Genomic DNA, 19,579 nt, shown 5'->3' on the forward strand with positions numbered 1-19,579 from the left:
GACGGTTGTCTCTGGGTAAAGCTCGAGCCAGACCGGATGATGGACACGGAGTCGTCAAATACACCTGCTTGGGTTGGCGAAATGATCGAGAAGGCGTCCGCTGATTTGTACGCAGACACGGAAGCCTCGGAGCCCAAGCTGGTGACGGATGTCCGGCGACTATAGCACGAAGAGGAGGAGGAGGAGGAGGAGAAGTTGTCTCTACCCTCGTCGGAGCAGAGTGAAGACGGGCTGGGTTTAATTTCGGCGGTTTCTCTCAAGTCTGTCGAGCTCTGGCGCTTGTGGCCTGTGACCGTGGGAACCCGATAGACGATGGGAACCGATACAGTTCGGGATCGAGTGCTGGCGGGAGGCACGAGGGAAAAGTGCGAGGAGAGCTCCGGAAAGAAGCGCTGCCAACGGGTACCCGACCATGGAGGAGGCGTTTGGTCAGAGATGGGGGATATCGAGGAGTCGTCCGAATCGTAGTAAAAACAGTCGGACAAGCTCTCGACGGAGTGGTGTCTCTGTACCATGTTGGCTTTGGATGGAGTAGGAGGTTTGCTCGAGAAATATGAAACAGCACACCAGCGGTTCTGATATAGGTATGCTCAGTCCTTATCCCCAATCAGGATCATGACCTGAAGTTATTTTGCGGTCGTCTTTGTTGCTATACAAAACACCACCTAGGAAATTGGCCGGGTTCTGCGAACTTCTCGAAGCCTACCAGTCCCAATTATAGCCGCCTGTACATAGGCATAAAGGGTTTCAGAAATATCCCAAGACAAAGAAGATGTTGCAAGAACCAATTGCGCCTTTGAGTTCGGAGCAGGGCCAGACAAAGACCAGTCTGCAGTATTGAGTGAGCCCAGCCTCGTCCTCATTGGTGATGATAGCATACATACATACCTTTGTGGAGCAGTAAAAGAGAGACAAAGAGGTCTCTCTCAATATTTGGGCTAAATGAGTTCAAAGGATGGCAGGAGATGCTCTCTTTTTTTTACTACTGGGAACTGGCAACACCACGTAAGAGATGTCAGCTCGGATCGGTTCTCTTCTGCATACGAGTCTGTAGAATCATAAGACTATTAAAAACACCCTAAGATTGTAAATCATCCTTGTTCGCATAGAAGCGCGAGGTCGTACTCCGTAAGGATGGGGGAGGATTTGTGCAGGAGTCACACATGGGAAGGCTGAGTAGAATTATTATAAGATACAGATACCTGATGATGTCAATCTTGAGTAGTCCTAAGATGAGATACTAGTAGAAAGATACATAGAGAACTGAACTGACTTCTGTTTTACTGTGGAATGTTGTTGTGATTCCGGTCGAAGTTCACGATGCCCTAATTCCCGGATCAACTTCCAGTCTTCAGATCTTCAACGTAGATAGCAACATTCTAATCTTTCTTTCTTTCTTTCTTTCTTTCTTTCTTTCTTTCTTTCTTTCTTTCTTTTTTTTTTTTTTTTGATATGACTCGTTCTCGAAGATCTTTCCTCCGATCGACATGACATGCATTCCCTCGTATTGGCCGGCCCCGTCTGCACCTAAGACTCTGCCCTAATATAGTAACCTGGAGTAACCGGCTTGAGATTAGTTGCAGTCCGCAGTCGGGGGCTATGTTTTTCATTTTGCATTCTCTTCCAGCTAGGCTGACTTGAATATTCCCTCCCTTCATAGGTACGGAGTGGTTCTATTACTTATGGTCAGGTTCCCTTTCGGTAAGAGGAGCATCGCATTCTAGTCCAACAAAGCCAGCATTCAGACCAGAACCATTAACCAAGCCCTCATTATCTGATGCACTCTTCATATATGTAACTGAAGTACAGTAATCCCGGAAGGGGCTGAAATATCGGCCCCCTTGCCCCCATGTGCGTTTCCAGATTATGCATCGAAGCACTACGGGAGCTCGGGAATGTATGACCCATCGGGTGCTATGCGAACGAATAATGATCTCTTCTCTCGTAGATAGCCATTCTGTGGAAATTATCTGGTCTGGTAGAGAGATCGAACTACCTCCTATCGTGAAGGCCACTTTACAGGCTGGGCTCGAAGGGGCCGATGGTATACTCCGGGCTTATCTGGAAGATGTGAGTAGGGACCCGAGTACCTATGTTACAGTCTTCTCTTATGGATCAAGATTCGCCGCAGAATAGCCGAATGAACTTCTGGAAGATAAACTAGGGTAGAATTTAAGAAGATAGGATTGGCTTGTCCCGTTCTTATTATAGCCAAGTGATGGTTATCGTGGTGGCTACTATTGTAGTATACTAACTAGGTACGAAAGACTTTCTTCGACTGACTGTGGCCTTGCATTACCAGCTTGCATTATGTATAATTAGAATAGACTATTGATTCGTCAATTCATGCTGCAGACTACCGGTTGCTATTCCATGCCCGCCAACATGCGATCGAATTGTGAACTGATTCCTCCAACTGAAACACCATGACTTCAACTACCACGAAAGGTTCTTTTGGCCTGTGCCGTTTTGGCAATCGAGCTCTCTGCATACTATAGAGAAGTTAGCATCCCGTCGAGATAGAAGCGGAATCACGCACGCTGCTCAGCTTGCTCATATTTGGCATTTGTCCTGGGTTCTCTCGTTGCGGGGAAGACTTCAGTCCCGCGAGCTTTCTCCAGCTGCTTGTGCTCTTTCAAGAGGTTAAGGATGCGCTGCTGCGTTTCTGTTTGCCGCTTAGATCCGGCACAAAATGTCTTCTTGGATTGCGAATTACATACCTGCATCTTCGGGGTCAAGCTTCGAAAGCAAAGACATCGAGTCCCTATATCTTGTTAGTTTTTTTTTTTTTTTTTTTTTTTTTTTTTTGCTTTTCTTAACGCTGTATGAGCCGCACCCTTTTTGAATAACGTATGAATCATATTCGGCCTCTATCTCTGCGATTTTTTCTTTCAAAGCAAAAGTAAACTTGGCGAGCAAAGCTTTGGTTGCTTCGTCTTCCAGCTTCTTGTAGCTGTACAGGTCGTACCGAACAGAGGTCTTCTGCTCAGAGAGAGGAAGCAAGCTCAGAGAGAACCAGCACCCTGAACTTGGGGTAGTGAATAAAGAGGTAATGGGAAAGAAGAAGGATGATCCTTCTGGCTTTCGCTGAAGATAGCTCAGCAGGGCTCCGATTGGAGAAGCTTTTTGGTCTTCGAATTCTGTTACATCCTGAAATTGCTTTGATCTCACTGATCCCCAGTTAGAGCCAGAGGTCGAAAAAAAAAAGGAAAGAAAGGAAAGAAAGGAAAAGCAAAGCTTACGGGCGGTCTTCCAGTTGAAACGCGCCTCTAATGTCTGCCCCGACACCCAGCTGCTCTGCGGAGAGATTCGATTTCTACAAGCAAACGTATCAAGGACCTCTGTCTCTGGCGAGGATGCAGTTGCATTGGTTTCGAAATTGACAAACACAAACCCGGAGTTTGAGGTAAAGGTGTGCACTGCGAAAAGCCCGTTCTGAGCTTTATCAAACCCTGGCACACTGTCGAAATGAGGTGCCCTGATGAGCTGCCCGTAGGTGTTATAGCTCCACCCGTGATATCGACAGCCCAGCACCGTGGATGAGCCACATTCTTTCTTCGTAACCGGGTATGCGCGGTGGCGGCATACATTGTGAAAAGCCCTGACGACGCTGTCCTTTCCGAGGATCAGAACGATGGGAAACCCAGCTAGGTCGATTGACTGATAGTCTCCGGCTTTGGAGAATCGGGCGCGATGGGATAGACAGACCCAGGCCTGTGTTAAGTATGAGATTATCATCGTTGTGCTGTCCGTTCAACAGATGTGATATACCAACCTTGCTGAAGAGAGCACGTCTTTCCAGTTCGAAAACCCCCTTTCCCGCCAGCCAGTCTTCCGGGAAATCGGACTCTTTGGACACAGCGTGCGTTTCATTCTGAGTCACCGCTGGAATTACCTCGTGGTGAATTTTTGCAGGCGATGGATGATTCCATACGAATGGACGAGACCACACTCGATACAGAAAAGTGACCCCGGCAAGCAACGCCACCAGTGCTGGGAAAGACGAGGTTAGACTTTCCATCTTGGCTCAATTCTTGAGTTCGTTGTACAGAAGGATTTGACCTGAGCTTGGTGAAACTTGATCGCATTTAAAGAGACCCTGGGGTGGTCCCCTCTCTATCTTTGCTATATTGTTGGCATCGATCAGACTAACTGAGCGGCAGATTTAGCTCTGAATCCCCCCCCCCCTCTTCATGCGACTTGCCGGATTTGGTGCAGTTTTCCTGAAGCATTGCTAATAATTAATGGCCAAAAGGAGTAGGCTCGTCCATTCATTCGTTTCTCGTGGATTAGGTTGTGTTCTATTAATGCTGCTAGACGTGCTACGGCCTTATCTCTACCTAGTGCTTGAAAGGGCAATTTTAAACTGCAGCATCAGCATCAGCATCAGCCACCTCTCCACCGTCGGTCCGGTTGCCATTCTCCGGTCTCCAACCAGGTCGGTCGATCACGCAGCTGTCTGAATGCTTCCCAATGCTGGCTCTTGGCCTGCCGGTTTGGCTTCGACTTTGGCCTCCTGCAACCGATCCAATGCATGCTGTTGGCAAACAAGTTCAAACACGCGACCTTGGTAGACTAAAGAGGTGTTAGCTTGAGTACACAGCAGTCATAGATAGGAAATACCCACAAGATACACCATTCTCCTTTTCGGGATTCAGGATTCCCTCGCGGTATACGCCTTTGGTAAGATTTTCCTGTGCCTTTTCACACAGCTCATAGTCTTCCGTAGCTACCTGGCGTACAAATCGATAGTACTCTTCGAATTTCTCGCCAGTCTCCATGTGGTAGTAGTCGAACTCCATTCGGCTTACATTGGGGTCCTCCGTTGGGCAAACCCGAAATGAAGACATTCCTCCGCCGTACACATTCAAGGTGCAGTTCGGGAAGAAGTAAAGGAATAGGCCATCATCTGGTTTCTTGGGGTCTGCAATATGCTGTGAGAAGTTCTTGTGGTTGTGAACTTTGTACCAGGTAGGAGGATAGTACACCGAAAACGATGGATGCGTATATTGACAGTGTAGACATTCTTGATAGCCATCAACCCTGTAGATACCCACATTAGATTCCACGGGCATGATCTATAAGCGATGGAAGACCAGAACTTACATCGTCTTCCAGTTGAAACGCCCCTCGTACTTGATGCTGCGCCTGAGTGGTAGCTTGGTGAAATCTACTCTTTGAAGCAACGGCTCTAACTCTGGGAAATACTCGTGGAAACTCGGTGCATCATCAGACAGGGTCGCAAAGAGAAGACCCGTGGGAGTAACATGATGACGCAAAGGCCGCTCCTAAAAACCAGTTAGAGACGCTGAGGAACATCCCACGGCCCAGGTTTCGAAAAGAGACTCGACATGCCGTTCTCGCACACATGACCTTAATTTCTTTAAAGGTAGGCAAAGCAGCTTCATCAAAACCCCGAACCGCCAGTATTGGCTGCTGAGCTATCTCATAGTTCACTATTTCGCCAACATTGCGGAATCTCGTCACAGGACCGAGCAAATACCAAGCCTATCAGTTTATCAGAGACCGGATCGCTCAGGATGAGTAAATCAAACCCACGACATACCTTCAAGAACACAGCCCGTTTCTCGAGCTGATAGAGCGGGAGGCTACAATACCAGGAGGCTGGGAGCGTGCGTGCAAGTTCAGCCATTGTGAATTATCGAGGTCTCTGCGTCAGACAAGCTCAGACTGCAATTCATCACGCAAACAGAGTGACTCCGCGATATCTCCCCTGTATCTTAAATAGAACTTCGATCTGGTCGGAACATTTCTGACGGATGGTTGGCGGGTGTCGTCCAATTGGCCAGGCGTAGTGTTACCTGAAGTGGATATGAGTTCCCGAATACTCCTTCGGGATCCATCCTGTGGGATAGGTGATGGGTGAAATGGTCTCCAAACGAGACGGTGGAAGCTATGACTCTGAAGGGAAGAAGCTCTATCGGGGTTGAATGTTTGGAGGGGAGAAGTTGCTGCGGTTATTTTCGTTATCACACAATACTTCCCCTCCTTAGGTATCCTCACTCATTTTGTCAGCTTCCAAGTGAAGAATTGGATTTATCAAGATAGAACAGATTCAACAGAACAAGAGAGCATAAGCAGCCTGAAGGGAAAGCGGAGAATAAATCCCCCATTGCCTCCATTTGCTATCCTATACCCCAATCAGGCAGACGATGATGAAGATATACTGGGTACTAGGTAGAGCTACTCCGTACAGGTGAGCATCTATGCCATATTCGAACTGACGAATCCTATAAATATCAGTTTCCACATCCTTTTCATTCCATCTAAAGAACCAAGCTAACCTGCTGATATTCGTTGAGAGGAAATCGATTTGCTGCTGCCTGGATCCGGCCGTCTTTGCTTGGTGGCGATGAACGCCCATCACGGAGAATGGAACCTCCTCCATCTTCTTCTTCTCTACTTCATCTCGGATTGTTGTCTTGCAGCTACTCAGCCCTCGCTCTGCTCGTTCGCTTTTCTTCAAATCCATCGTAAACGCCATATTTCGATCACGACCACTATCTTCTTCCATCTTGCCGCGGAGATCACATGGCTGGACCCCGCGTCTTTTGATTACGTCGTGACGGGACTTTCTCTTCAAGTCTCTCCCAGTCTATTTTGTCCCCCCGTCCCTTCTCTGCGTTTCGAAGTTACAAGGGGAGAAGAAAAACGAAAAAAATCTTCTATCTCGGGAGGCATGAGAGACTTCTCCCGACGATCGCCGTTTCAACCACATCTTTAGTTTCCCCGCAGAAATGGCCGGCTCCAGCAACATCAAGTACACCCCTCCTCCCTCGCCGCCTTCTCCGACAGCATCCTTTTATGACTTGAGCGACGATGAGGAGGATGAATATAATACCATCTCCCACTCCGCCTCTCGCAGAGGCGTAAAGTTACTCTTCTCCAAGAGCAAGGTGAGTCCTTCTAATCTAATCGCTGCCGGGGGTTCCGGGTCTGATCAAGTTATGTTCATCTCAGGTTTACGTCCATCCAACCCCTTCGGCCAGAGATAACATTCCTGGCTTCATTGCTCTCGTTCAGCAAAAGCCCCTCTCCCCTTCCTCGCAAAATAATACATATGCTAGTCCTTCGCAGCGTGATGACGTCGCATCATATCTCCTAGCCTGGGTTCCTGAATCCTCCCTCGGGGATGCGTACAGCACTTATGTTAAGGTCGACCTCTCCGATGACGATTCCTCGCCCCGGCAAAAATACTTGGTACCTGCTCTCCCAGCCACAACAACCTATAAGGATCCAATAGGGCTCTACGCTTTCGCTGTACCCCTATCCGAGATTTATTCTTTGCTTGTGCGGCCCCCCAGCTTAGGCTGGTGGTTCGGGAGCCTTGTGATCAATACGAAGGCAGGTGACAGCTTTCCAGCGTTGTTTTTCCATGACAGCGAATGCGAGTCAACTATCTTGCAAAAGAAGAAGAGGACGAAGGAAACCTTCGATCCGTTCGGAGAAGATGGTATTATGTTTTGGGGCGGCGATGAGGTCCTACGGTGGTTACGAAAATATGTGGAGGTGCAGCGGTCAGCCGTCGACAGTACCGTCTACTTGATTAATCCTTCCGAAGAAGATCAGATGTCTTTCGGGAAGCCATTGGCTGCTGGTGCTGCGGCGGCGACATCCCGGGATTCCAACGCCCCCGAAGCTCAACGGAGCGGGCCTGTGGAACGTGACGCTGGAATGGACCCATTCATGAAAGCGATCAAGGAAACAAGGTGGAAGGTCCTCGAGCAGCTGAGTAAGATCACTACATTTACAAAACGCACCGCAAACGAAATCGCCGACAATCCCCGTATTCCTCCCCAAGTGCGTCGGCTCATGCGGACCCCGGAGATCCAAACCTTGCAGGATGAATTCGATAGCGCCAGGATTTATCTCGCCCGATGGGCCATGAGCATTTCGGAGCAGAGTGAGCGCGAAAGAAACCAGCGAATCTGGACTGCTCGGGATGTTCTCGAAACGGAGAATAGCTCCGTGGGAGATTTTGAAATCCTTGATCTTGAGACGGGAAATATGTCCATCCATGAGCGGCGAAAGACAGTCACTCTAAAGGAGTGGAAAGGGTTTTTTGATCCACAAACGGGGAGACTACAGGTTACTGTTGATGAGGCAAAGGAAAGGATATTCCACGGAGGCCTGGACCCCAATGATGGCGTGCGCAAAGAAGCCTGGCTTTTCCTTCTTGGGGTCTATCCTTGGGATAGCAATCGTGACGAACGTCTAGCTCTGATGAACTCGAAGCGCGATGAGTACATTCGCTTGAAGGGAGCATGGTGGGAAAGAATGGTTGAAGGCGAGTCTACCGCCGAGCAGGACGAGTGGTGGAAAGAGCAGAGGAACCGTATTGGTCAGAGACCTTGTCAATCCTGTTACCATACGATTCCAATCATACTGACTATCACATGCAGAGAAAGATGTTCATCGTACGGATCGGACGATACCTCTGTTTGCTGGTGAAGATATCCCTCACCCGGACCCTGACTCGCCATTCGCAGATACCGGAACCAATGTACATCTTGAACAGATGAAAGATATGCTTCTTACGTACAATGAATACAACCCTGACCTGGGGTATGTTCAAGGCATGAGCGACTTGCTCGCACCGATCTATGCAGTAATGCAAGACGATGCCGTTGCATTTTGGGCATTTGTCGGATTCATGGACAGAATGGTTCGTTACCAAAGGGACTTTTTTTTTTTTTTTGCCTAGATCTCTCCATTGACACTTGGATATAGGAACGGAACTTTCTCCGCGACCAGTCTGGGATGCGTGCACAACTTCTCACCCTTGACCATCTTGTCCAACTCATAGATCCCCAACTCTACCTGCACTTGCAATCAGCCGATAGCACCAATTTCTTCTTCTTCTTCCGAATGCTTCTTGTGTGGTATAAGCGGGAATTTGAGTGGCCGGACGTTTTGCGACTCTGGGAAACTCTATGGTCAGATTACCTTACCAGCAACTTCCACCTCTTCATCGCTCTGGCGATCCTGGAGAAACACCGAGATGTGATCATGGAACATCTCAAACAATTTGACGAGGTCTTGAAATACAGTATGTATAGTCCTTGGGCTGTGGATCTTCCTCACTGCTAATCCCAATAGTCAACGAACTATCCAACACCATGGACCTTATCCCAATACTCACACGTGCCGAATCGCTTTTCCACCGCTTCAACCGTGCTGTTGAAGCGATCGACAAGAAAAACAACTTCCCGACCCCTTCTACGCATCACCGTAAACCCTCGCAACCTTCCTCTGACGCCAGCAAGGGCAAATCGCCCGAGCGGCCATCCAGCAGCGCTTTCAGCAGCAGTGTCAATCCAGGAACATCTCTAACCCCGGGAGACAAGTCAGAAGCAAAAGTCATCTCGCCGGAGCTCAGAGAGTTGTTTAAGAAGGATGTTTTCTGGAAGCGTCGAGCGAGCATTGATCAGGGGCATGATTCTCCTGCCCTCCCACGAGACTAGAGTAGACATATTTTGGAGTTTCATCCCCCCCCGATATGAAGTGATGTGTTGACGACCTCTACTTGATATATTATTTGTTCCTTTATCTTATATCTGTATCACTCTACAGTTTGCTCTTGGCCAAATTGGTAGGCTGGTGGCGTTTTATCTTTATCGAATTATACGAATCAATCAAACTTGGAGATACCATGTGTGGATGGAGTATTTGATATACCGAGGGTAATAAATAACAAAATAAAAATAAAAAAGAATCCAAAAACGACAAGACTGGGATTTGAACCCAGGACCCCGAAGGGATCAGATTTCAAGTCTGACGCCTTAACCACTCGGCCATCTTGCCACTTAGTGTGAAATACGGGAGTAATTTTGAGCTGATTACTAAGAAGCCTTTCCCCCCCCCAATGCTTGACCATGTCGAAATCTCCTCGCGACAAGTAAAATTCCACTCATCGTCAACCCCCCCCGTATGCTCACCCCGATCAAGATCCGTGGCCGCAGAAAGAGACCCTGGTCCCCCAATGATGGAGTCCCCAAACCAATCCCATCTGGTCCGAAAGGAGGCCGACCGATGTTGTCCCCCGAAGCCATAGCCGCAAGGTCCCAATCGCACGGTATATTCAAACGGTCCCGTCTGCTCGTCGCCAGCCCGGCGCCGCTGCGCAAGTCGCGGAGGAAGCTCTCCCGATTGGAAACTCTGCCGGTTGAGTTGATCGAGAAAATCTTCCTGTATTCGCTGAATGTCAATCTGCCGCGATGCTCCCGTTCCCTCGCTGCCGCTGTCTCCAGCGAGCGCATTTATCGCGCGTTAACCTTGTTCGCCTTCTGGGATGATTCGCTGCCGCCACAAGGTTTTGTTGCTGCTGCTCCTGGGACAGAGATTTCCAAGCTCCTTAGACCGCTGGAGTACGTCCTCCCGCTGGATCGGGACGAGCGTCGAGCCTTGCAAGCTTCCATCCTCCGGTGTCGATGGTGCACAATCCCCCATCTGCTCAACCAACTACCCGATCTCATGCGTCTCACCATCCACCGACACTGGCTCAATCCAGACATCCACATGCCTCCCGAGGAGAAAGAAAGTCTCCGGCTTTTCCTGGCCCGAAAACAAGACACTCCGCGCACCTTCACCGGCAGGGACAAGCAAAACACATACACGCTCACCATCACCCCACTAGTCTCAATCACCATCACCACCACCACCACCACCACTACCGAATTCACCCACACCACCACCCACCACCACCGGTTCCTAAGCATACTAGAAATCCCCGAGAAACTCCTCGCCCCGCCCCCAGACACCGGCTTCACCCCAGCACACATCCAACTTCTCGAAACCCTCCGCGTCGCCAGCGGACTCAACCAGCCCGACCTCCATCCAACCAGCGTCACGCTCTCCCGAGAAGCCCTGCAGCAGGGGATCCACACGGCCCTGATCGAACACAACGCAGCGGCGCTCTCCATTCTCCTAAAGATGGACGAGTACACCTTTCGCGCCGAACACCCTGCCCCGCCAGCTCCAGCAACAGCAACAGCAATAGCAACACCCTACATCCTCCCCGCAGACCACTTCCGCACAGCCGTCCGCGTCGCCCGAGACGACCCCGCCCTCTTCCAGCTGCTGCTCCGCGCAAACGCCGAGTCCCTCCCGCCCGACGACTCCGAGATCACCGCGTGGGCAATGCACGTCGGCGGCGCCCTTGGCGCGTGGCTGTTGGATTTCATGGTCCGCTTGCCGGGGCAGGTGGATGCGGCGCGGCGGGACCCGGGGAACAGCGCGGTGTTCTATCTGGGGAGATTGAATGTGGGGGTTGAGATGGGGCGACGATATCTGGGGGAGGTTTTGCGGGTGGCGGAGGAGGAGGGTGCGGAGGGTGCGGAGGGTGTGCAGGTGGGCGGGTGGATGGGGGAGGTGGTGTTATGATGTTTCTGGGGGGGGGGGGGGATCCTTGGATAATTTTTTAATACAATGTATTATATTATTCCTTGTATGATATGATGCTGGGATAGATGGGTATAATAACTACCTCACTCACTAACTCACTAGTTAGTTATAGGATTTGGTTACCAACATCCAGTAGAGGGATTTTTGCATATATATATATACAGCGATTTACTGCTACGTACGAGGTCGAAATTTAGAATGTTAGTGTGGGTGTATCGTATTAACTATCATTATGACCTATTATACATATACATATACATATACATATTAAGGGCTACATATTTTTCAATAATCGAAGAATACCATTCACCCTCCCAGCAAGCGTAAGCTGGTACCCCGTCTCAACGACGCCCTTGCACATCTCCCACGCGCCTGTCCCGTCCAGTTTCGTGGTTTCTCCCTTCTGGATCGGATAGTCCACACGCGGTGGGATCGCTGTGCCCACTAATTTCGGGAATCGATCTACACAGATCGCCTTGATATTGCTCACAGCGCGCAACCCCTCCTCGCCAGCAAACCGTCCGTATCCTGATCCCTTGACTCCGCCAAAGGGCAGCTGGACAGCGTAGTAGCTGCCGAAGTCGTTGACAGCCACCATCCCGGCCTTGATACTCTTCACACAGGCAGTCACATCTCGGTCGTTGAATCCGAAGACGCTGGCGCCCAAGGCATACTGCGTGGAGTTTGCGATTTCAATGGCGTGCGACACGGACTCGGCGCGCATCATCAGGAAGACGGGGGCGAAGAGCTCGGTCTGCGCGATTTGCATCGACGGTGTAACGTCTGCGAGCAGGGTGGGGGTAAAGTAGTGGCCGAGAGGGTGGTCTGGGTGGTTGAAGCGTTGCCCGCCGCAGATGAGACGAGCGCCTTGCTTGACGGCCTCGATGATGAGGTGCTCCAGGCGGTCGAATGAAGCGGGTGAGATCATGGCGCCGACATCTGGAGTCCCTGCCTTGCCCGGTTTGGCGTCTAGAAGAATCGAGCCGAGGCGGAGGGTTTTGATACGAGAGGAAACGGCGTCGAGGAGTATATTGTATGCACCTGAAACGGCAATGACGCGCTCTACACCAATGCAATTCTGTCCTGCAGACTGGAATACGCCGCGCATCAGGATTGAAGCGATTGACGATATTTGGGCGACTGTCCTGCTGTCGTCCAGGATGACCGCTGGGTCCTTTCCACCTAATTCCACGGTAACTGGAGTGAGAGCCCTTGCAGCCGATTCACAAACTTTGTGTGCAACTGGCCTTGAGCCGATGAAAGTCATCTGTGAGATCTCCGGGTGAGAGGTCAGGACATCCGCAACCTGAGGTAGGCACACGACGCTGTGCACAAGATCCCCAGAATGGCCGCAGCTCTCCAAAGCACCTCTGATAATATCTAGGAAGAACATTGTGCACCATGCAGTCTGCTCTGACGGTTTGACTACAATCCCATTTCCGGCAAAGATCGCACTGATAACCGGGGAAATAAAATTGTGGAATGGGTAGTTCCAGGAGACACACGCAGACACCACACCCAGAGGCTCATACGTGACCTTGTTCTTCTTGTACATCATGAGGAAATTCGTGGGCCGCGACTCTGCAGCCAGGGCCTTTTCGCCGTGATCGATAGTCCACTTCAGCTTCTCTGCAGTGACGAGGATTTCTCCGAACGATGCGTCGACTTTGGTCTTTCCGGAATCGAGGCAGCATGCGGTAACGATTTCATCTTGGTGATCGAGTACGTATCTTCACGGATTCTCGTTAATGATTACAGTGCACTTTTTTTTTTTTTTTTGTTTTTTCCGAGATTCAAGGACTATCACGGGACATACTTCAACAGCGTTCTGAGGACCTTCCTCCTCTCAGCAAAACTTGTATTGGCCCATTGAACCTGCGCGGTCTTCGCTGCCTGGATAGCTTGGTTGATTCCCGCGGCGGTCGTAGCTTTGATTCCTGTCCCGAGTACTCGTCCGTCCGCAGGGCAATAGCTCATAATTAGCTCTTCGTTCCATTTCTAAAAAGAATTACAGAAGAATCAGCACACACATGGCGGGGAAAGCGGTATGTCGCAGCGTGAAGGGAAGACGGGATGAAGACCTACCCCTCCGATTTGTCCCTCAATAATCTTTCTTTCTTCTCCCTGGAGCTCCTCCCATTTCTTGCCGACCCAATTGGCTCCGATTTCCGGCGGATAAGGCACCGTGAACGGCACTGCAGCTTCTCTGCCACTCACAACGAAGAGGTAGCCCAGGAACACGGCGCTGAAGGAAAGGAGGCTGACCCCGAGCGTGGAAGCATGGCCCCGCAGCAGCTCTGCGAGAGGGAGCAGAGCATCCATTTTCACGGCGCGCACTGGGGGGAATTGCGTTGCAGGGAGCGAGTGGTGTTGAGAAGGAGGGAGGAAGTAAATCAACAAAAAGTGGTTCGATCATTTCGCAGAAGCTCCGTGATGCCGGGCACGTGCCGGGGGTTTCTTCACAAACAACAAATTAATGGAAAGACAGATAATCGGGATACAGTAAGTCTGATTTATCATTAGAGGATTCTATGATTTAACTAGTATAACATATTGTGACTTTCTACAACCCACCCTTTCTCTTTCCTGTTCGTTTGACCAGGTGGTCAATCACACAGCCATCCTCCCAACCAGCAGAGGTTTGCCCGGTGATCGCCCGACAGCGTGGACACGACTTTCCATGGCGGATAAAGAGCTGGTGGAGAGAGTATTTCAGATGATCGGGAATCCGGACCTCGAGGTGACTGAAAGCCGTGATTTCTGTAGCCTTAGCTGGTGGTACCCAGTTGAGCCACCTGCAGATGCGAAAAATGTGGGTATCGACAGCAAAGCATGGCCGCCGGAGACAGAAAAGAAGCACGCACGCTGCAGTCTTGGGCCCAATCCCAGGGAATCTCACCAGTTCTGTCATAACTTGGTCTGTGCCGAGTGAGTGAAGATGGTTGAGGGATAGCACATGTGGGTCAGCGCAAGTAATTTCGTACTGTTTGTCGACCAAATTGGACGGTCTGTCGTCTTCACCCTTGCCCAGCGCATTTCTTCGTTGCTGATTCTCCTCATGGACCATATCTAATATTGCCTTGAGGTTTTTGCTTTTGATATCCGCCAACCCACCACGCTTGATGGCTTCGAAGACATCTTTCACAGAGGCCCGACGGACAGCATCCCAATTCACACTCCCCCTGCCGATCCCTTCTTCAAGGATGCCAAATCTCTGGACCAGCCCATTAAACGCCATAGCGGAGTTTTTCCCCGTCGTGGCACCACTGAGTAAAGTGCGTATCAGCGCATCAAGAACAGAGGGGACCTCCCCACAGCCGGTCACAGTAAGCGATGGCTCAGGAATCGTAGTGGGAGGAACAATATCCCCATGAAGGCTTGACAACAGCCTATTGACCTCTTCGCATTCCTCTGGCGTGGGATGAGCCCAGGTAGGAAATGGAGTAACGCCAGGTGTGAGGCCATAGGTATTGGGTTTCTTTGATTTCTTCTTTTCGTCTGAGCCTGGCTCTATATGTATTTCTGTAGCTTTGCTAACAACAGTCTTTTGTAGTTCCTGGGCAAGGACATCTACTAACTCTTCTTTCTTTATCGTGGAGACCGACCCTCTGGAGCTCTGTCGGCCAGTAGCAGCAGCCTTGGAAACTGAGGTAGTCACGGAACCAAGATTATGAGGGAGCTCGTCCAGATTGCTAGATTTAAGAATTTTGGCTTTGGTCCTTTGCTTCTTCTGAGGAGGGCTGAGATCGCCAGTGACCTTGGATGACAGACGCTTCTTTTCTCGTGGGGAATTTCTCAAACGTGTCACCCTCCCGGATATTCGGGACGAAATGCTCTCACTCTCGACATCGGGGGGTTGAGGGTATATCTGTTGTACTTCTGCTGCGAGCAATGCAGCCTCTCGGGCGACTGCAGAGCGGGTGGTACAAACCATTTCAGGAAATAACGCAGAGAAGAAGCCTTGTCATGAAACTGATCAAGGGTTAAGATTCCACCATCCGATTAAAAAGCCGACTGGACGTTGCACAACGACCGAGGCTGGTTGATGAAGAAACCCGAAGAAACCAGACGAAACCAAGATCAAGATAGTCAGGACTTATCACATGATCGCTTACACTGGAAATGGTTCTTCTTCTATGCATCAAACGTTGTGGTCATTGATCTAAAATCTCTGTACATCATAAAAATCAGGCTGTATTCAAATCTCATATCTTTGCCATGCAATGAATATATCGTCAAAAATAGCCTCCCTTTATCTTTTTGTCTACCTTCTACAAACTCCAGGACTCCGAACAAACATACCCCAAGCGTAGCAATGAGTGAAGGGGGAACCAGGTTGTATGATCATCAGTGGTGATCGGCGATATTGTGGATGCTGATATCCATGCGATCCTTGACCTTAGGAGGCTCTTCCTCGGTGGGGTACTCCTTGGTGGCAGCGTAGACACTGACTTGGGGCACCTCCGATTCGCTGGGGTTCGCAGCAGGAACAATATCGCCATTGCTAGCGACCTTGACACCGTTTGCAGCGATTTGGAAATCGGTTTCGCTGGCGAAGCCGTGTGTGACGGCTTCCTTGGCCCGATCTAGCGCCTTGATCTTGCGGCCTTCACCTCGGACTTTCTCCAGATGATCGAAGTATCCATCTGCAACAGGAGTGACGTAGTTACCACAGAACACGCCGACTTCAAAGTCGCGGGGCTCCTGTAATCCGTTTTCTTGGGCAATCTCAGCACAAGATCCCTTCAGGTCATCCAAAGTCTGATAGATGACGCTGTCGGCGCCGATGTGCTTAGCGATAGACTCCGGGGTCCGGTTATGGGCAACCAGCTCGGTGGGGGATGCGAGATCAATACCGTAAATGTGAGCGTGGCTATAAGAGAATTAGGTCAGGATATTTTCTTTTACAGAGAGAGAGAAAAAAAAAAAAAAAAAAAAAAAAAAAAAAAAGGGCGAGAACATACGTGATTTCAGGAGAGCAACTGGCAAAGTAGACCTTCTTCGCACCAGCTTCCCGAGCCATTGTAACGATTTCCCGACTTGTTGTTCCACGAACAATGCTGTCGTCGACCAAAAGGACATTTCGGTCCTTGAACTCAGCTTGCATAGCATTCAACTTGCGGCGAACACCCTTTTGACGGGTTTTCTGCTCAGGCATGATGAACGTACGGAAGACGTAACGGTTCTTAACAAAGCCCTGGCAGTAAGGCTTATCGAGGTAACGAGCGACGGAGAAAGCTGATGTGGTGGATGTCTCGGGAATAGGAATGACAACATCGATATCCTTGACGACTTCGGGTCCGAGGACATCGAGAACCCTTGCAGCAAGGCGGTCACCCATCCTTTGACGGCTGCGGTAGACGCTGATGCCATCAATGACGGAATCAGGGCGGGCAAAGTACACAAATTCGAAAATATCGGGGGCATAGGCCTTGCGAGGAGCCACTTGACGGAAGACAGGTTTGCCACCCTTTTCGATCAGAACGGCCTCACCGGGCTGGATATCACGGATATTGGTGAAACCAAGCTGGTGCAAAGCCACGGATTCGGAGGCCATCATGTAGTCCGTTCCAGGACCGTCCAAGGAAGGCCGTTCGCCAAGGACAAGAGGACGGATACCGTAAGAGTCACGGAAGCCCAAGATACCAAAGCCAGCCAGCAGGGCAGTGCAGGCCCAACCACCTTCGCACCGTTGGTACATCCTGCTCAAAGCGGCAAAGACGTCCTCCTGGTTGACACGGGCCTTCTTGGTTTCACTCAACTCATCAGCAAAGACGTTGAGCATCAGCTCACTGTCACTATCGGTGTTGATGTGACGGTGGGCCTCGAGATCCAGGTATCTCTTCAACTCGGGCGCATTAATCAGGTTGCCATTGTGGGCAAGGCAAATGCCGTACGGACTATTGACGTAGAAGGGCTGGGCCTCCGCGTTTGCGCTGCTTCCGGCCGTAGGGTATCTTAAATGGCCGATACCCATGGAGCCTGGAAGGTCTGCCACTCTGGAGCCGTCTTGGAACACCTTGGCGGCCATACCGTTGGCCTTGAGCTGGAAGATACGACCGCCCGCAGCGCATGTCGCAATTCCTGCGGCATCTTGACCTCGATCTACAACGAAGACCCAGTTTTAGCGCCATTTTTCTTTCCCTTACAAAAATGACGTAAACCGGGGGAGGGGGGGTTGAAATGTTTACTCACGTTGTAGGAGGTAGAGGGCCTCGTGAAGGTCAATGGCCGCGGAAGACGACGGATTCGCCTGAATCAGAGCGATAATGCCACACATTTTGCTTTGTCGGTAGGGATACTCTAAATTCAACGCACAAGATCAGTGGGTGTGTCCCAGCGTCAAAGCAATGGCAAATAAAAAAAAATAATATAAGAGAGCACTGATCAGGCCGAAAAGTATCCGCAATGATGCTTAGGAAGTCTAACATCTATAAAAAAAACGGAAATTCATCATACAGAGAGGGGAGGGGAGGGGGTTAACGGACAAACGGAAGGAAATACAGTACTCACATACGAAGCAAGAAGGAGTCGGAGGGGTCTGCCTTGAACACACACACACAGGGTGGTGGGGTAAAAGTGAAAAAAAAAAAATGGAACTCCAGGGAAGAGAGCGAAGTCGGGATGGCAGACAGCTATCGAGACATAACAGAATGAAGGGATGAAGAAGACAGAGAGCAGAGAGGCCCAAGGACAGGGACTACTCAAGACCACGGAGGGTGAGAAGAAAGAGAAGAAAGCAGAGGCGATAACATGGCTTCAGAAGAGTTAGGAGAAGAGGAAAGAGACCAAGTGACCTTCAGCTCAACCAAGAAAATTTCACGAACCACGAAAAATGGAGGGAAAAAAACGGTCCGGATCGGAACGAGCGGATCCGGCTTAGTCATTGGCCGGACTGGGAGAGAAAAAGAAGAGAAGAAGAAAAGAAGAAAAGAAGAAAAGAAGAAAAGAAGAAAAGAAGAAAAGAAGATGGTCGCATTCGGAGAATATATCCTCAAAAATAATGGGACCCTATTAACATGTCTCAGATCCAATCCCGACTGGCTTCTATTCCTCGATCATACTTCCCCCATCCCCCCTGAACATGACCCCACGATACCCGGAGGCTCTCATGTTGGCTATATCGTCGCACTCGCTCATATTGTTGCTTGATAGATTCTCGATCAACCGGCTGGGTGGCAGCTAGTCCACCGAAAAAGAGTGGAATAATCGCTAGGGGTGCCAGATCTTGTGTCTCAACTCCCGATATATTGGACAGAATATCCTGGAGGGCATCCTGGAGTTTCCACCCATCCATATCATTCGGATAAATGACAAAGTATACCCAGATGAAGAGGGCGGATCTATACGAGGCATACAATCTGCAGAGTTCTGGTGAGGGCCCTGCCTCTTCTGGATCCCAATGGTCAAGCTCATGCCAGATTTGAACGGCCTGGGAGATGCTCCGGGCGCTCACGCTGGAATCTCGCCTCGCTTTGCCGTGCAAGGAATGAATCCTTTGGATCAGTTCGAATAGCTCTCCGCCGGAGTTTAGGGCCGTTGCCTGACTCCTCGTGGAAGGGGTTCCTGTAGAATGAGGAGGAGGAGGAGGAAGAGGAGGAGGAGGAGGAGGAGGAGATCTGTTGACTTGTCTCCCGCGCAACACGTAAGCGAGAAAGAAGTCGAGAGTCGAGTCCATTGCAAGAGGATGGTGTCTATTTAATCACATTAGTTCGGATATATATATATATAAAGAAAGAAAGAGCCAAGAATCTGAGGCGTACTATCTAAATATTTGTCCTTTCCTTTCCAAACCTGTCATTTCGCAAGGGGCTCTCGCATTTCCATTCCACAGTAACACACCACAACCCGCTCAATTTATCATCCCAGACAATCGACTCCGGAGAATTGCCAGCGCCTGTCGCGGCTGGCAGTAATACATTCTGTTTGGATTTGCCGTTTTTGGGACGAACTCTTTAATGGAGATGGAAAAGTCGGTACGGAGCGGTGGGGAGAGGGAGAGGCCTAGCCTTTTGAAAGCGGCTGACAGCAGTCGGTCTACCAACTGTGTCTCTCTCTCTCTGCTGGCGCTCGGTAGGGTTGGGAGTGATTATTGGACAAACGTAGAGCTTGGTAATGCCGCCATGCTAGGAGTTGTCGAGCAGAGATAATGGGA

At 50.1% G+C, this 19,579-nt stretch overlaps 7 protein-coding genes and 1 non-coding gene across 8 annotated transcripts; 2 read left to right on the plus strand and 6 right to left on the minus strand.

Moving 5' to 3' along the window:
* Positions 1 to 2,266: 2,266 nt before the first annotated feature.
* P175DRAFT_0332287 (putative iron-sulfur cluster-binding protein) lies at positions 2,267 to 4,234 on the minus strand. The gene is made up of 6 exons (XM_040892858.1): positions 3,776 to 4,234; positions 3,243 to 3,714; positions 2,837 to 3,170; positions 2,721 to 2,764; positions 2,540 to 2,665; positions 2,267 to 2,492 (listed from the first exon to the last, which is right to left on the minus strand). The coding sequence occupies exons 1-6, from the start codon at positions 4,019 to 4,021 to the stop codon at positions 2,437 to 2,439; spliced, it is 1,278 nt and encodes a 425-aa protein (XP_040750206.1). The 5' UTR covers positions 4,022 to 4,234; the 3' UTR covers positions 2,267 to 2,436.
* On the minus strand, positions 4,134 to 5,653 carry P175DRAFT_0550900 (aromatic ring-hydroxylating oxygenase subunit alpha; the record flags this gene model as incomplete). The annotated part of the gene is made up of 5 exons (XM_040900441.1): positions 4,134 to 4,575; positions 4,628 to 5,043; positions 5,107 to 5,288; positions 5,347 to 5,508; positions 5,567 to 5,653. The coding sequence occupies 5 exons, from the start codon at positions 5,651 to 5,653 to the stop codon at positions 4,448 to 4,450; spliced, it is 975 nt and encodes a 324-aa protein (XP_040750207.1). The 3' UTR covers positions 4,134 to 4,447.
* Positions 5,654 to 6,331: 678 nt separating this feature from the next.
* P175DRAFT_0503621 (GTPase-activating protein GYP7) lies at positions 6,332 to 9,662 on the plus strand. Its single transcript, XM_040897671.1, has 5 exons — positions 6,332 to 6,917; positions 6,982 to 8,362; positions 8,424 to 8,686; positions 8,752 to 9,070; positions 9,121 to 9,662. Exons 1-5 carry the CDS (start codon positions 6,759 to 6,761, stop codon positions 9,483 to 9,485), a joined length of 2,487 nt encoding a protein of 828 aa, XP_040750208.1. The 5' UTR covers positions 6,332 to 6,758; the 3' UTR covers positions 9,486 to 9,662.
* Positions 9,663 to 9,744: 82 nt separating this feature from the next.
* On the minus strand, positions 9,745 to 9,825 carry P175DRAFT_0t111. Its single transcript has one exon. It is a non-coding gene; the product is annotated as a tRNA-Ser (tRNA).
* A 126-nt stretch (positions 9,826 to 9,951) lies between these two features.
* P175DRAFT_0409451 (uncharacterized protein) lies at positions 9,952 to 11,337 on the plus strand (the record flags this gene model as incomplete). The annotated part of the gene is made up of 1 exon (XM_040893046.1): positions 9,952 to 11,337. A coding segment is annotated over one exon (1,386 nt), but the record flags the coding sequence as incomplete, so codon positions are not given.
* Positions 11,338 to 11,621: 284 nt separating this feature from the next.
* P175DRAFT_0503623 (aldehyde dehydrogenase family protein) lies at positions 11,622 to 13,790 on the minus strand. Its single transcript, XM_040897672.1, has 3 exons — positions 13,510 to 13,790; positions 13,241 to 13,422; positions 11,622 to 13,154 (listed from the first exon to the last, which is right to left on the minus strand). Exons 1-3 carry the CDS (start codon positions 13,744 to 13,746, stop codon positions 11,699 to 11,701), a joined length of 1,875 nt encoding a protein of 624 aa, XP_040750210.1. The 5' UTR covers positions 13,747 to 13,790; the 3' UTR covers positions 11,622 to 11,698.
* A 197-nt stretch (positions 13,791 to 13,987) lies between these two features.
* On the minus strand, positions 13,988 to 17,704 carry P175DRAFT_0511272 (uncharacterized protein; the record flags this gene model as incomplete). The annotated part of the gene is made up of 5 exons (XM_040898581.1): positions 13,988 to 15,040; positions 15,083 to 15,322; positions 15,823 to 16,297; positions 16,389 to 17,529; positions 17,620 to 17,704. 5 exons carry the CDS (start codon positions 17,702 to 17,704, stop codon positions 13,988 to 13,990), a joined length of 2,994 nt encoding a protein of 997 aa, XP_040750211.1.
* Positions 17,705 to 18,448: 744 nt separating this feature from the next.
* On the minus strand, positions 18,449 to 19,102 carry P175DRAFT_0534595 (uncharacterized protein; the record flags this gene model as incomplete). The annotated part of the gene is made up of 1 exon (XM_040900148.1): positions 18,449 to 19,102. The coding sequence occupies one exon, from the start codon at positions 19,100 to 19,102 to the stop codon at positions 18,449 to 18,451; it is 654 nt and encodes a 217-aa protein (XP_040750212.1).
* Between the last annotated feature and the right edge of the window lie 477 nt (positions 19,103 to 19,579).

This window comes from Aspergillus ochraceoroseus (genome assembly GCF_002846915.1).
Source record: "Aspergillus ochraceoroseus IBT 24754 chromosome Unknown P175scaffold_7, whole genome shotgun sequence".
Lineage (NCBI taxonomy): Eukaryota > Fungi > Ascomycota > Eurotiomycetes > Eurotiales > Aspergillaceae > Aspergillus > Aspergillus ochraceoroseus.

Bases quoted from the DNA above. Each gene is read 5' to 3' on its own strand.
- P175DRAFT_0503621 (XM_040897671.1), top strand. From the start codon at position 6,759: ATGGCCGGCTCCAGCAACATCAAGTACACCCCTCCTCCCTCGCCGCCT. The intron at 8,687-8,751 runs GTTCGTTACCAA...ACTTGGATATAG, and splicing joins TCGGATTCATGGACAGAATG to GAACGGAACTTTCTCCGCGA. The intron at 9,071-9,120 runs GTATGTATAGTC...TAATCCCAATAG, and splicing joins TGACGAGGTCTTGAAATACA to TCAACGAACTATCCAACACC.
- P175DRAFT_0503623 (XM_040897672.1), bottom strand. From the start codon at position 13,746: ATGGATGCTCTGCTCCCTCTCGCAGAGCTGCTGCGGGGCCATGCTTCC. The intron at 13,423-13,509 runs GTAGGTCTTCAT...AATTCTTTTTAG, and splicing joins TTGAGGGACAAATCGGAGGG to AAATGGAACGAAGAGCTAAT. The intron at 13,155-13,240 runs GTATGTCCCGTG...GAATCCGTGAAG, and splicing joins GTCCTCAGAACGCTGTTGAA to ATACGTACTCGATCACCAAG.
- P175DRAFT_0332287 (XM_040892858.1), bottom strand. From the start codon at position 4,021: ATGGAAAGTCTAACCTCGTCTTTCCCAGCACTGGTGGCGTTGCTTGCC. The intron at 2,765-2,836 runs GTGCGGCTCATA...AACAAGATATAG, and splicing joins TCATACGTTATTCAAAAAGG to GGACTCGATGTCTTTGCTTT. The intron at 2,493-2,539 runs GTGCGTGATTCC...ACTTCTCTATAG, and splicing joins ATATGAGCAAGCTGAGCAGC to TATGCAGAGAGCTCGATTGC.